This window comes from Elephas maximus, chromosome 19, assembly GCF_024166365.1.
Source record: "Elephas maximus indicus isolate mEleMax1 chromosome 19, mEleMax1 primary haplotype, whole genome shotgun sequence".
Lineage (NCBI taxonomy): Eukaryota > Metazoa > Chordata > Mammalia > Proboscidea > Elephantidae > Elephas > Elephas maximus.
In genome coordinates this window covers 19134709-19149831 of record NC_064837.1, presented here as the reverse complement: position 1 = coordinate 19149831, position 15123 = coordinate 19134709, and the positions used below count along the sequence as shown (strand labels likewise).

General features: G+C 38.8%; 1 protein-coding gene across 1 annotated transcript in view; it reads left to right on the top strand.

Annotated features, from left to right (window-relative positions):
- Positions 1-11534, top strand: part of PAFAH1B1 (platelet activating factor acetylhydrolase 1b regulatory subunit 1) — a 69467-nt gene extending 57933 nt beyond the window's left edge. The window contains exons 6-11 of the mRNA XM_049861059.1: positions 804-972; positions 2967-3069; positions 3776-4004; positions 5133-5234; positions 7118-7274; positions 8330-11534. Of these exons, the coding sequence (XP_049717016.1) occupies positions 804-972; positions 2967-3069; positions 3776-4004; positions 5133-5234; positions 7118-7274; positions 8330-8403 (834 nt within the window). The 3' untranslated portion in view covers positions 8404-11534. The remainder of the gene's footprint in view (positions 1-803; positions 973-2966; positions 3070-3775; positions 4005-5132; positions 5235-7117; positions 7275-8329) is intronic.
- The last annotated feature ends 3589 nt before the right edge of the window (positions 11535-15123 follow it).

Below are 15123 nucleotides of genomic sequence, written 5' to 3'. Positions count from 1 at the left end.
TATCTAAATTATTATCTTAACTTAGAAAAATATGAAAATTGTGATTTTTTTTAATCAAGAAATTACATATGTTTTTGTTAATCTATTCATGGGCAGTTATATCTTTTGAATTCTTAACTTGGCTTCTGGAATGTTTGAGCTCTGCTGTTACTGCTCTGTTGTTTCCTAGTACCGCATATATCATAGTACACAGCCCTCTTGAACCATTTTTTTCCCCCACTTAAATTTACTTGTTTACGTATATGTCTTGCCTGTTTCCAGACTGGGAAGGGACTGTATCTTGTTCAGCTTTATCTGCCTAACCACTAACAGAGTTAGGTATATAAAAACCAAAATAACCAAAGCTGTTGCCATCAAGTTGATTCTGACCCATAGTAAGCCTATAGGACAGAGTAGGACTGCCCCATACAGTTCCTAGGAAGCACCTGGTGGATTCAAACTGCTGACTTTTTGGTTAGCAGCCATAGCTCTTAATCACTATGCCACCGGGGTTTCCAGTTACGTATTTGGCAGATGCTTAATAACTTTGGTGCTAAAGGTCTATTCTTTGTGTGTGTGTATAAACCTTGTCATGAATTTTTATAGCAGTGGTCTTATTACTAAAGGTCTATTTGAATAATTGCAACATTAGTTTTCTGTATTAAAAAATACCTGGTTTATACTAGAAGATGTGATGTTTCTAAGATTGTTATCCTTTGACACTTAGTTAATTAGCCAATAAGGTGCCAGACTGGCCTGCTGAGTACAGCTGTGAAACTGGAAGAGATGAGTTGGTGTTAACCAGTGTCCTGTTCTTTTGACAGGTGTGGGATTATGAGACTGGAGATTTTGAACGAACTCTTAAGGGCCATACAGACTCTGTACAGGATATTTCATTTGACCACAGTGGCAAGCTTCTGGCTTCCTGTTCTGCAGATATGACCATTAAACTATGGGATTTTCAGGGTTTTGAATGCATCAGAACCATGCACGGTAAGGGATAAAGGGTAGTCCATCACACCTGTTCCCCAAAGGAGATGGTTTATTATACACAGCAGTAGCAGTACCCAGAGTGTAAACATTTGTTTTGGTTCCCTGAGCCCTAACTCAGGCGATGTAAAAAGGGTCAGGTGACAACTGCATATGCAGTGGGTTAGGGAAGCTGAATGTTTTGTTGTTGTTGTTTTGTTTTTAATAGTGGTTGTGATTTGTTGTTTCACCACAACGTTATTTTGAAAAATTTTAAACCTACAAAAAAGGTCCCAAAATAGTACAGCCAACATGCCTATACCCCTCACCTAGCTCTACCAGTTGTTACCATTTTGTCACATTTGCTGTTTGCTGAACCATTTGAGAATTGGTATAACTGTCTATATTTTGTTTTAAACACTCCGGTTTCATTAAATTCTGTTTAACCCCCCCTCCCCTTTTTTTATTTTTTGTACATTTTTCATGTTGTACCACCTGTCACTATCCTTTTAAAGGATAGTATTTTAATAGTTATTTTCTAATACAGCATTCTGGAGAGAGCAATATTGTTGCTAATAGAGTGAGCAGGTTGCCTACGATTACTCCTTGTATTGGTGGAGGAACGTATAATACAGGTAGCCATGGGTAAGCCACAGTAGTTGAGAGTTCCTGTTAGGAGGTTCTGAGTACCTCTTCGTTGTTTATATAGAATGTTAACATTTTTCATGAATGTTTTTGGATAAGAAAAACTGCCAGGACATTTATCTGTGTTTGGGAGAGAAAGGGAAAATGAAGTTACTGGTGTTTCTGTTTTTCCCAATTGGGACACAGTCCTGAGAGAGTAAGTGTAGTGATTTCCACGATCGCTTCTTAATGTTCCATGGTAGAGCCTCGTTCCAGGTCTTCTTGTGGAGACTGTTTCCTGAGGCCGTGTGGCTTTGTGGGAAGAGCACGGGCTTTGACATCAAATTTCTAGGTTCAGATTCCTACTTGTTTACTTAATGGCTTTAGGTAGTTTTTTTCTCCTTCATCTGCAAAATGGAGATAATAATACCTAAGTCATATGGTTGTTATGAGGATAAAATGAGATCATATACCTAACATTTTGGTTTAGTACCTGATGTATAGAAGTTGCTTACTAGATAAGGGTTTCTGTTGCTGTTTGGTTCTTTAAACATGATGAAATTTCAGTGTTTGGGTTTTGTTAAAATAGATTATTCACTAAGCTAGAGTAAGCTGTGTGATTACATTAAAAAAAAAAAACCCAAAATACATAGAGGTGTGTTTTCCCACCAAGGTTAAATGCATTAGGTTAGGGAGGCTTACCGGTTAAAGGAATTCTAGTGAATCCTTTTGTAAAGTCTAGTATTTGTTCTTCTTTAAATAGCCTGTGTCTTTTTAGTGTAACTTGAAGAAGGTAGAGGTCCTTCCAACCATTGTATATTCTTTGGAATACATATATGAGGACTATCAGAGGCTTTTGCTTCAAAGGATAGTCATTTGGAAATGTGAATTTTATATATGTGTGTGTGTGTATATATATGCCTTTTTTTTAATCCCCAAGAACAAAAGCAACAAAAAAAGATCATTCTCAACCACTATTTTAAATATAGAACCAAATCCCCATTTTTTTTAGCCCATTCTATTTAGTTTTGTAGACCTTATTTCTGTCTTATATCTTAGAATATCAACCGTGGGAAATTCTATTTAGTTTCCTACGTAAATATTCAGACAAGGGTGCATGGATGTATTCAAATGCTTACGATGCCAGTGCTTTGTATTTTTAAAAAGTTGTGCAGGTTTAAATGTAATCATAAATAGAACTGGCTCCTTATTTCATTGTGGATTGTTTTGTTGAGTTACTAATTCCTTAACTTTTTTGTGTAAATCCAGGCTTCTTATCAATTCATGTAAAGCCCAGTGTACTTAAGTGATATTTGAAATCCACAGTGAATGACTAGTGTTTAAATATTCGTTGTGGTGTGTCACTCAGTGAGTTGCTGTGTTGTGTGTTTTAGGCCATGACCACAATGTTTCTTCAGTAGCCATCATGCCCAATGGAGATCATATAGTGTCTGCCTCAAGGGATAAAACTATAAAGATGTGGGAAGTGCAAACTGGGTAAGTAAGTTTAGTTGAAAAGGTGTCAGCTAAAGATACAATTGAGGAAAACAGTTGTGTTCTGAGTGTTCCAGTAATTTTGGCGTTAACCCAGAATGGTGACTGTGAGGGTTCTATTATACACTTTAAGTTGTAATCTCAAAGTGTCCCCCTAAAAGGAACAGAGCATGTTACAAAGAGACTTCATGTCCTTGAGAGCCATTTCTGTGTAATGGCTTATTTTCTCTGTGGTCTTCTTTTAGGTAATCTCACTGTGGGTTTAAATTAAAATGTAAATAGCATTCATGCAGGTACGCTCTGTTAGGGTGGATTTGGTTGTGCTTAGAATCATACATGATTGTTGTAATAAAACCTTAACCTACCAGTTTTACCCAGATTAGTAAAGCATGCCTTTTTCCCAACATGGCTAGAAATATTTTTAAGTTTATTGTGTGTGTTGAGTTTCGCAAAGATTTTCCTTCTAGATTTTGTTGTTTTAGTTAGCTTCTTAATGCTACTCCTGTCAGCTTATTCTACTGATTGGTTGACTTTCCAGCCTGTTTGTCCCCATCCTTTATTAACCAGGATTGTACGTTTATTCTGTTGACTTTCGTATGATTTAACTTTTACCATTCTCTTCATCCAGTGCATAGCTAGTTTTGTAACCCTTCTGGTAAGGGTCCCAGTGATTGGCATTCACAGTGCGAATTGTTACTTTTATTGACAGCTACTGTGTGAAGACATTCACAGGACACAGAGAATGGGTACGGATGGTGCGGCCAAATCAGGATGGCACCCTGATAGCCAGCTGTTCCAATGACCAGACGGTGCGCGTGTGGGTGGTAGCAACAAAGGAGTGCAAGGCCGAGCTCCGAGAACACGAGCATGTGGTAGAATGCATTTCCTGGGCTCCAGAAAGCTCATATTCTTCCATCTCTGAAGCCACAGGATCTGAGGTACCTGTGAGGTTTACGTGACGTTTTTAATGATTTTATTGCTGATAACCTTAGAACTTTCAGTCGCTTTTCTGAGTCTCAATTCCAGGGCCATTTATGCATTTAGAAACCTGCCTTCTAGAATTCTGGATCTTGAAACTGTTTACCCTTTCCAGCGCACGAATGTGTTTACATTTTTTTAAGCAGTGATTATTCTCGCTGCCACTGACTCTTGACTCGTTATGTCATGTAGATGGAGATTCACCCGAAGAGTAAAAGTGCTTGTTTAAATGTATGCCATTGTTCTAAGAGTATAATGATGCAAAATAAAATTGTGGGAGAGGTTTAAATGATGTTTTTGAAAAACAGTCATCTTTATGATGAACAGAACTATTTTATTGGTAAATTTATGGTGACAGCAGTTGAGTGTTTAAACCTTTCTTTAAATGAAGACTGTTTCACATAAAGCCTTCTGATACTGTTTTGTGATCACTAGAAGGACTCATTGAGTCTGGGGTTTTATATTTCTTCATGATTCTAAATTCATGTTTTTCATTCTTTGTGATTAATATCTTGAAAATAAATTATGGAATGTAATTTCTGTGAATAAGTTGTATGGGCCAAAATTGACATTTCTTTTTAGAGATGTTTCTGTCATACAATTTTTAAAATTATATTTCATTAAATGAAGGAGGAAAATCTCTTTTTTTCCCCCCAAAAATTACTTTTCTAAATTAAGCTTCTGTTGTAATCTCTATTTTGGCTGGCTCTTGCACTTTCAAATTATTTTTACTGCCCTCTGGTGGTGGTCACTTACCATATATCATAAATTTAATTCTGGCCTGACTTTATATAAAATCTGAATTAAAAGTTTTAAAATCCTTCTGGATTACAGAAGTCTCGAGCAGTAAATTTATCATCTGATTGTATTATAGAAACTGAATCTTTAAGTAGAGGTTTACTGTTTTTATATTATTTGTGTCTTTCCTGTGTAGCCTGGATTTAATATCGAAAGGCTTGTTTGTGCATTTCAGTAATTTTTTCTTTAATTGCATTTTTCAAAATTAGGTTATTGCTATGTAAAAGCTGTTTAAGTCCTTACCTAAAATTCTTGTGTGGGAAATTTAATTCTTCCCGTATTTTCTGTAGACTAAGAAAAGTGGCAAGCCTGGGCCGTTCTTGCTGTCTGGATCCAGAGACAAGACCATTAAGATGTGGGATGTCAGTACTGGCATGTGCCTTATGACCCTTGTAAGTTTGCACAGTCTTACTGCTGCTTTTGCACCTTCACTATGTTTATATACCTTTTGGGTTAGATTCCTTGTGTCGTCTTAATAAATGACCTGAAGCATTCCAGGCTTTAGAATAACCTCTTTATAAAGATGGCTTTTCTTGATTAAACCTTTGTAATTTTATTGTTACAGTGATATGAATTGTGTTTCTATAGACTGTCATATAAAGATTCTACAAAGCTAGTCACTGCTGAGGGAGATCCTAGCTCACTGTGTCATTGAAATGGGTCTAACATCTCTTATGAAAGGAAAACTGTATTTTTACAGACTCATTTTTTTAAGTGGCTTGCTTCTGTATTACTGTATTTCCTTTCAGTGAATGCTTTTAATTATCACCTGTTTGTTCACATGGTCTGGTTTGTTTGGTTTATTTTATCATTCTTAAATGCGTGGTTATAGCTTTTTTACTTGGAAATGCTTACTTCATTTTAGGAGCACCTTGATTTCAGTATGAGGACATATAAATGGTAGTAAAGATTTGTGGACATTCCTGTTGTTTAAAGGAATTCAAGGGAATCTGTGGATATTAATCCAGGAGTAGTTTTTATAATTTGGCATCCATGTTTGCTTAGAGATTTTTAGGTACTAGCCATATCTTGAAGTGATTGTTTCTTTTCAGGATATTATTGACAAGTGTCAAGAATTTATTAGAAAATTAAATTCTAGTAGTTTTCTGAGCTGAGTTCAGTTACACTGTGTTGCTGTTAGAAAAGATGATCTCCATTTAAAATCACAGAGCATGCTCTCCCTGTTTACCGTGAATTTACCCTGCAGGTTTCTGGCTCCTTCTTTTCTGTTCATTTTGGTGTGGCCACATGAAATGTGACCTGACTTCGATTGGTGACTTTAAATTAGGGCAGTGCCAAAGCAAAGTATTCTGTTGCCTCAGTTGTCTCTGTTAGTAGTCAAAATAACTTTTGGGGGGTACTTTTTACAAAGCAGTATAACTGTTTTCTTTGTGGAAAAAGAAATACAGAGAAAGCAAAAATAATAAAACACTCCCTCAGATTACCATGTCTAATAACTCCTTCCAAGTATATTTTTCTAGACGATACCTGACCAGTAGAACTTCGTGAGATGATGTTCATTGTGTGCACTATCCAGTATGTGGCTGTTCAGCACTTGAAATGTGGCTAGTGAGATAAGGAACTGAATTCTAAATTTTATTTAATTTTAGTATAGCCACACATAGCTAGTGGGTAACCTATTAATTAGACCACACAGTTTTAAACCTTTTTCTCTGTGCTTAAATTAATGTATAGCTAACACAGTTTCTTCTTCCATGAAAATGGTATCATACCATACTTTGTAGCAAACATTTAGAATGTCTATGGTACTTCCTCATGTTGTTAGATACTCTTCTACACTGATGGCAGTGTTTTTGATGAACAACTTTGTTAACTAAATTTCTCGGTGCATTCTTGTTATTTCTTAAGATGAATCACAAGAAATGGAACTGCAGGGACAGGGGATGTAGGTAGTTGGAGGAATGAATAGACATCCTTTAAAACTTTGCTCCCAACCTTTTGTTTTGAAAAAATGTAAACCTGTAGAAGAAATGCAGGCGCAGTATGGTGAATACCTGTATATTCATCAAGAGTCACAATTGTTAACATTTTACTTTGTTGTGTATATACGTGTGTACCTTTTGCTGAACCATTTGAGAGTTAACTGTAGGAATCGTGGCACTTTACCCCAGCTATTTAACATGTACCGCCTAAGAACAAGTGTATTCTTACATATAGGCACAAGAAAATTATCACACTCAAGAAATCTAACATTGATACAGTCCATACTCAGATTTTCTCCAGTTATCCCAATAATGTCCTTTCTGTTTTTAAGGTGGGTCATGATAACTGGGTACGTGGAGTTCTGTTCCATTCTGGGGGGAAGTTTATATTGAGTTGTGCTGATGACAAGACCCTACGTGTATGGGATTTCAAGAACAAGCGATGCATGAAGACCCTCAATGCGCACGAACACTTTGTTACCTCTTTGGGTATGTATCCATTATGAGGTTTCTGAGCAATTAGAGTTTGTAGTGCAGACATAAAGTTTTATGTAACCACGTGGACTTTTCCAGGTAAGAAATGATTATGTGCTTTCATGGCAACAGGGAGAAGGCAGGTTAAAACTTTTTGGATTCTTCTGATATGTTTTAAATTCTCCTTTTCTTCAGTGTCTCCATCATCAGCCTTATAATAAAAAATTACTTTTTTCATTGTTCAACATTGGTTATAGAAACTAGAATTATGAAGAGAAAACTTACCATTCTATTAGTGTGTAAGTTTCTGAAAGGAAGTCTTACTCAGCCTTTTCCCTATGGCAGGTAATACTCATGTATTAGGAACTCAAGGAATTGTATTTAAGTTTAATAAACATCCTCAATATCATCTGCCCTTGAATCCAGAGTTCAAGGTAGTGAATACAGTAAAATACAATACACTAGGGTATGTTGAAGGAGCCCTGGTGGTGCGCTGCTCAAGTGCTTGGCTGCTAACCTAAAGGTTGGTGGTTTGAGCCCACAGCTGCTCCGTGGGACAAAAGACCTGGTAATCTGCTCCCTTAAAGATTACAGCCTAGGAAACCCTGTGGGGCAGTTCTTCACTGTCCTTCAGGGTCACTGTCAGTCAGAATCGACTGGACAGGCAACAACTGGGTATGATGGATCTAAGGATGAAGATGAGCCTCAGTCAAATAGGGTTGATACCTCTCAGGATTGTTACAAGGTTTAAATGTGAATATAAAACAGTAGTAGTAAGCCTGGGACGTAGTATTGCATAACGGATACATTGAGGCTATCCTCGTTAGATCTGAGGGTTTATTTAGCTGGAATGAGGGTGCACATTTGCATTGAAGGGTTAATGTAGGATTTTGTCATTGAGTCTCAACTTTACTAACTCAGTTGGTAAGCGTAATACCTTCTAAGTGGGGTGCGTGTGTGTAGAAAAAGAAATGGATTTCCTGGCATTTGGACTTGCTTATTTTGTGGCTCATTAAAAACCATATCTGACTCAATTTGATTTTAAAATAAGCCTTTTCTTTTTCTTCCAGATTTCCATAAGACGGCACCGTATGTGGTGACTGGCAGTGTAGATCAGACAGTAAAGGTGTGGGAGTGCCGTTGATTGATTCTCATTTGGCCCCTCCTCCCTTTCTTCCTCTGGATGCACTCTGATGATACCATGGTTACCCCATTGAGCTCTGTTTAAATAAATATTGTCCCTTCATGTAAATTATTCTGGATGTAGATTGAGCTTATTAAATGTTACACACAAAGTATTCATGCATGGTGAATCCAAATTGTATACTGTAAAATTACATGCGTTGTCTAGAGATATCATAGGGTTTAAAAACCTGGGCTGGCAGTGGTCACACCAGGCCTAAGAAGGCAGAAGTTGAATAAATTGAACTAGGGCACTAAACTGAATAGTTGACAGTGTCGTTTTATGTTGGATTATTCCTGTTTTTCTTTCTGCTGTCTGTTGGTGCCTGACTTGATGGCCTCATTTGGGGGAAGTGGTGGCTGTTAGGGCTTTTTCTGAAATGTGTATCTATGTAACATCACTTAAGTGTGCTTAACAGATCTTCTTCACGGATGTTAGATGATAAGGCTACAATTCAGAATCTTCTATACCATCTGTGTAATTAATGAGGGTTACACATTGGAATTTTTGTCATAACTCATTTGCCAAATCAATAGGGTATATTTGTTTTGGCAGCCTAGCAGGCAAAGGCTAGTGATATATTTATGTAAGAAAATGTAAATCTCAAGAAAAATCTCAGCATCTAATATCAAGTCATTTATTTCATTTGGATCCTAATGCTTTGTAAACAGGTTTAAAAAAAAAAAAAAAAAAAAACACCGTAATACTCTAAGCTTTTATTTTCCACACTAGACATACTTCCAGTTGTATTCTTCATACTGTTAGACTGTATAGTGATATGACTTCCAAGTAGAACATAATCTCCCCATTTTGTGTGTCATGGTACAATTCGCTATTTGTTTTTGATGTTTTTTAGGGATGTGCAATGTGCATTACATAATGACAGAGAAATATTGAAAAGGTTGTGTTTGCTCATTTTTAGGGAGTGGAAGAAATACAGCAGTTTGTTTTTCAACATTGATATCAGTCTGAACTGTGTATAACTTACCAGTTTAAAAAAATGACAGGGTTTAATGGAACGTGCATAAAATGTACTGTGTTTTCACCTTTTGTTTATATGTAACGTTTGTAAGTATATGGGCCTATCTATAAATGGATAAGTCTGAATATCACACACATAATGACAGCCTTCCTGTCCTCGGGTCCTAGGTTTTTTAAGAAGTGCTAAAACATGTCATTAGAATAAATCTTGCTGTGGAATACCATGCTTTAGAACAAACCCTTTTTGATCCTAACGCTTCTGAAAAAAATGGTGGGAATTTTTCCCAGCTTAAGGAAAATCATTTTAGTTATTTTTTCCCCTAATTTGGCCATTCAGCATTTTACACATCCCTGATACATTGTATATTTGATCCAAAGTTAATACAAGTAGGTTTGAGAATTTTTACCCATGACTTTCGGAACAATATTCTATTGTAGATTATTAATAAAGAACTCCATTGCTTAGCCTAACCAACAGTTTTTTTTTTTAAAGAAAGTCATTTGAAGAGTTAACAGAACAATGAAATAACCATGATAGTTTAACAAAGATGAATTTATTCTGAATTGCATCTTATTCATTTGTGTAATATGTGATTTTTAAAAATGTCCCGTTTAGTATTTAATGGTAATTTGGCTCCTGAAAAAGACAAAGGGTGAGAGTTAACGTCCTGTAGATACACACAAGAGAACAGGCCATACATTCACTAGAAGCAGCTTAATGTCCAGCTTGTGTTTCTTTCCTTTTTTAAAATAATTCCTGAGAGACCTCTGGAAGAGAAAGTGTTTTGAGAACTAATGGCTATTTTTAAGGACAGTACATTACAATTCAAGCTAATTCCTTAAATATAGTAGAATAACTTTCAGGAGAATATTGCCTCACAACCCTGCTTACACTGAAGAATCTCCCCCCACCCCTCTTAGCTGTTCTGACTGGATTTTTTCTACAGAAGCTGTGGAAAATACCTTTGTTCTCGTTTGCTGCTATTTCCTGTCCTATCTCGAGAAATACAAATACATAGAAATGGTGCATCTTAACTTTTGTTTGTACATGTATAAATGTCTTGTGTTTTAATTCATTTTTAGGATGTAGCAACACGAATTGTTTTAAAGGGTAAGCCACAACATCTAGAAGTCATTCATAGAGATGAACAATAAAGGAAAAAATGGTACCGATTTAAGAGGAAACGAAGCTGCTTGTCCGCTGAGTTTCTTCCCCTGCGCCCTGCAGTGACATGTTGACAAAGGAGGAGAAACAATATTCCTCTGTAAGCCAAGTTATCCTCACTTGGGAGATGGCCACAGCCTGCTGCTTAGTTACCAGACAGCCTCCGTTTAAGAAGCAGCAAACATAGAATCTCAGGGATGGTCCTCAACTGGATCCAAATGGAACAAGCCCTGTTTGAATAATGAGGGAGGGTGGGGGAGAGCCATCCATCCACAATCCAGAATCCGATTTGCAAAGGTTTCCTGTACTGTTGTTTGACACTGCCCTGTTGATGCCCTTTCTTACTGTTTTCTCCATTTTCTCTGTCTGCTGTCTAACCCTGTGCCTTGCCTGGGATAAGTACAATGATGAGGTTACTGGTTTGGATTGTAAGTAATTTATGAATTGGTTTAGAGGTTCACTGCTACTTTGTCACTTAATCAAATTAGCCATCTGTTTAAAAAATAAAAAGCTGGTAGAACTGCATCCTCAGATGATTGACTTGTGTGTGTGTAAAGACGAGAACAGACATTCCAGTGCCACCCAAATGTATTGTGCCCAACAAGTCCTAGCTGCACTCTGGAAAGTGCAAGCCACGGAAGCTGTGGTTGAGACATTGCGGGGAGAATAGTTGCTGTTTCACATGGCATCTTGCACTTTAGGAGACTAAGACCGTCCTGTTGTGTCTGTGTGTGGTGTGACCAGTGGTGTGCCCAGAGCACTACTTTAAAACTCACTAGTGTTAGCAAGTCGTCCCGGGCTGTGGAGCGCTCGCTGTAGTCTTTTGGAAGCTTTGACTTTAGATTCACCAAGCCCAGTCTCCTTCTTGTCTGTGCCCTACTTTCCTGTCCACCTCTTTCTGTTTCTGTGTAAATTTCCAGATAATATCACTCACTTTTTTTTTTTTTTAACTTGTTTAAAAAAAAAAAACTAAAAGTAAAGGATATTTTGTTTTGTTGACAGTGGTGGCTTGATAATCCTTAAGCAACTGAAGTTTAAAAACAAAATTGTTAAATTGAAGGAAAAGGCACTTAAAATGGTTACATTTTCTGTCCAGCTGTATATAAGTCTGATGTGTTAATTAATCTAGATGATGCAAAGAAGAGTTTCCTAGTAGAGAAGCGATATGTACAAAATTGGTGGAAAAAGTTTTGGTTTTTTTTTTTCCCAGTAGGGTGGGGGAGGGCAAGATGGATGTACAAGTCACGACTGGACTGAACTGGCCTTTTTATCGTTCCACTATATCATGTAAGTAGCTGCTTTCTTGTCCTGCCTATCCTTCAGGCATCCCTAAAGCTCACTCTGAAGATGCTAGAAACAAACACAAAATCTTCAAGTTAGAAGTCGATTCTGATACTGACATGAAGGCAAGCATCGATTTCATATGAACGTTGGAGAGGTGGTAATTGGAGAAAACAGCTCCCCAGATCGTAAGAGTTAACCGAAGATATTGACACAATTTTAAAAAATCAGTCAAGGAATGTATATACTATTGCTCTTGTGTTTTACAGTAAGATTTGTTGCTCTCAGACTGTGTAAAACAAAATTTATTCATGTTTTCTGCATATTAAAAAAATCTTATTGTACCAATTGGTAAACTATTAAATGCCTATAAAACTAGATTTGGGTTTTGTTTGTTTTTTTGGTGTCTGTGCACAGATTTAAGACTGTTTTAAGTTGAGGTCTGATCAGGATATGGAACTGTGCTCACACCACTTGTGGAAAGAGTAAGGAGGGCCTCAAGATGCAAAGTGGCCGTGGGCAGCAGGGCCTCAGTGGAAGGAAGTTGTTCAGGGGGTGCCAGTAATGCCCTTGCTGTCTCCTCTTTCCCCGTTTGGGCTGAGGAAGAAGGGCTGCACTAGGGGCCCGTACAGTAGTGGGCTGGCACAGAGCAGGTTGGGCAGGGCACTTAAAAGACTGTTGCAGAGTCTCTCCCCTCAGCTGCCCTTTGACTCTACAGCTGAGGCCAAAGAGCTGAAACGAGGCGTGGCCCAGTATAGCCGCCTCTGGTGGTCCGGGCCCAGAGATGAGGATCCCTACCCCCTTTGTTGTATAATGAGTGATCTTGGCTTTGTGAAAAGCCTTATTTTCCATTTTGACCAAAATGTACCAAAGAAAAGATTTTGCTTTACCCATATTGGCTGTCCCATGTCTTATCCGCTATCCAGGGCCCAGGGTCCACCTGCTGCCCATCTCAGTGCACCCGTGAAGCCTTCAGCCCTCTTACTGTACTATACACACCTTTATTCTCCACCTTCCTGAGCAGGCACTGAGTGATGTGGTGGCTCTTCCTACAGCCCAGGTGTTTCCCTCCCTCCTACTGGGTGTAGGTGCTCCTCCAAAGTGGAAAGCTGAGCCCAGCGCAATAGGTAAATTGCCAGAAGTTTTAGTTTCTTGCCATCAGACCACCTTTCTATTTCCTTATAAGGGTCTCCTCTTTCCACCTAGGCTGAGCTCCAGGTGATGGGCCCAACCACTTTCCCTGCAAGCAGAGTTCTAGCTTTATTGTCATGCTACCCTAATGTGCTATTTATTGTCACATGCATCGAGTCTCCTTCCAAGATGTATGGTTGTGTCTGTCCCTGGCCTCAGGTTACTGGCTTAGTATTTGGTAAACACTTGAGTGCAGACTGGCAGTTTTTCACCTTTGACAGGTTAGAATCCTCTACGCAAGCATCATCTGGGAACTCCTTAGAGATGTAGATTTTTGGGCCCCACGGGAGTCCTGAGTCAGAAGCAATCTGAGCTCAGAGATCTACTTGCAGAAGATGTCAGTGACTTGAGGCTCAAGTTTGAGAACCACTGATCTAAATGATCCAACTTGCCACCAATGAAGAAACTTGAACAGATGTCACCGGTCCCTGGACCCCGCCGCTGGGTTTGAATTCAGATCTCTCCTCACTTAGACACATGCAGTTTGTTCCTTATGAATGCTCTCATCATTCCTACTTGGTCTCCTGTCCCTCTCAGTGAAAGCAGGAGCGGAGGGACTAGGAGAGGGAAAACACCTGACGTGTGAATGCTTGCTAGGTGCCAACACTTAATACACTACACACACCTTTATTCTCACATATATCCCTTGGTGGTGGTAGCGCAGTGGTTAAGAGCTTGGCTGCTAGCCAAAAGGTCATCAGTTCAAATCCACCAGCTGCACCTTGGAAACTCTATGGGACAGTTTTACTCTGTCCTGTAGGGTCACTATGAGTCAGAAACGACTCAATGGCAACAGGTTTGTGGGTTTTTTGGTGGCTATAACTGCATTTTGTGAATAAGAAAACAGGCTTACTTACGGGAGGTGAGTTCACGTGCCAAGGGTATCACAGCTGTGTAAGGGGGGAGCTGGGATTTGAACCCAAATATACTTACTCTTTCCCTTACCTGATTCTGCCTATATAAAACATATTGTTAGCAAGGGAGGCGGGATTCAGACATCTTTTTTAAAAAGGTAAATTAATTAAAACTTTTAATGCAGGAAACACGTCATCCCATCTCTGCCCAGCTGTCACCACACTTGAGCCCACCGCCCGCCCCATTGCAGTATGGCCTAGGAATGGATAAACCAAGGGTATCTTGCCCACACTTGCCCGCCTTAGGAAAGCTTCTCAATTATTCCATGTGAAATGACTTTATTCTCACGATAATATCCTGAATGGTCTGCAGCTCAAGTCTGATTTTTTCTCATTAATGATTGACCTGCTTAAACCAACCAAACCAAGCCAGTTGCCATCCAGTCAATTCTGACTCGTAGTGACCCTACAGGACAGAGTAGAACTGCTCCACAGTTTCCCAGAATTCAAGTTTCCAGGTGAATTCAAACTGCCAACCTTTCCGTTAACAGCCAAATGCTTAACCACTGCGCCACCAGGGCTTTGCCTGCTTTAAAAAACCAAGTAAAACTAAACCTGTTCCTGTCAATTCCAACTCATAGCAACCCTACAGGACTGAGTAGAACTGCCCCAGAGGGTTCTCAAGGAGCGGCTTGTGGATTCGAACTGCCAACTTTTTGGTTAGCAGCCGAGCTCTTAACCACTGCACAACCTGCTTAAATGGGGTATTTATTTCACTTTCCGTTTGAGGGTGGTTACCTGCCCACTGCAGCTGTCCTGGTTATGCTTGCCTTGTCTGATTTGGTATGTTCAGATCCTGAAGATAGGGGTGAGAGAATATTCAGGCCACATCGGGATACCTAATTCAGGAGCCCAGCTCCCTACCTGGAGGGTGGGGCCAGTAATGCCCTTATAGGACATCCAGGAATTCCCACAGTTTAACAGTTCTCTCGATACTCGTGTTTAACAACGATAGTTTTGGAGGGTGTGGAGACAGGTGACACACACTGAAAGTTTAATTTGGTTGTAATAGTTCTTTTTAAAGCATTATTTAAAATTATCAAAGTAATATGTGTGTTAAGAAAAAGCCAAAAGAAGAAAATTAGTAGAAAGTAAAAGCCAGGTGAGGGATTGGGATATGGAGGCAGTGGGTGTGGCTCATGAAGCTTA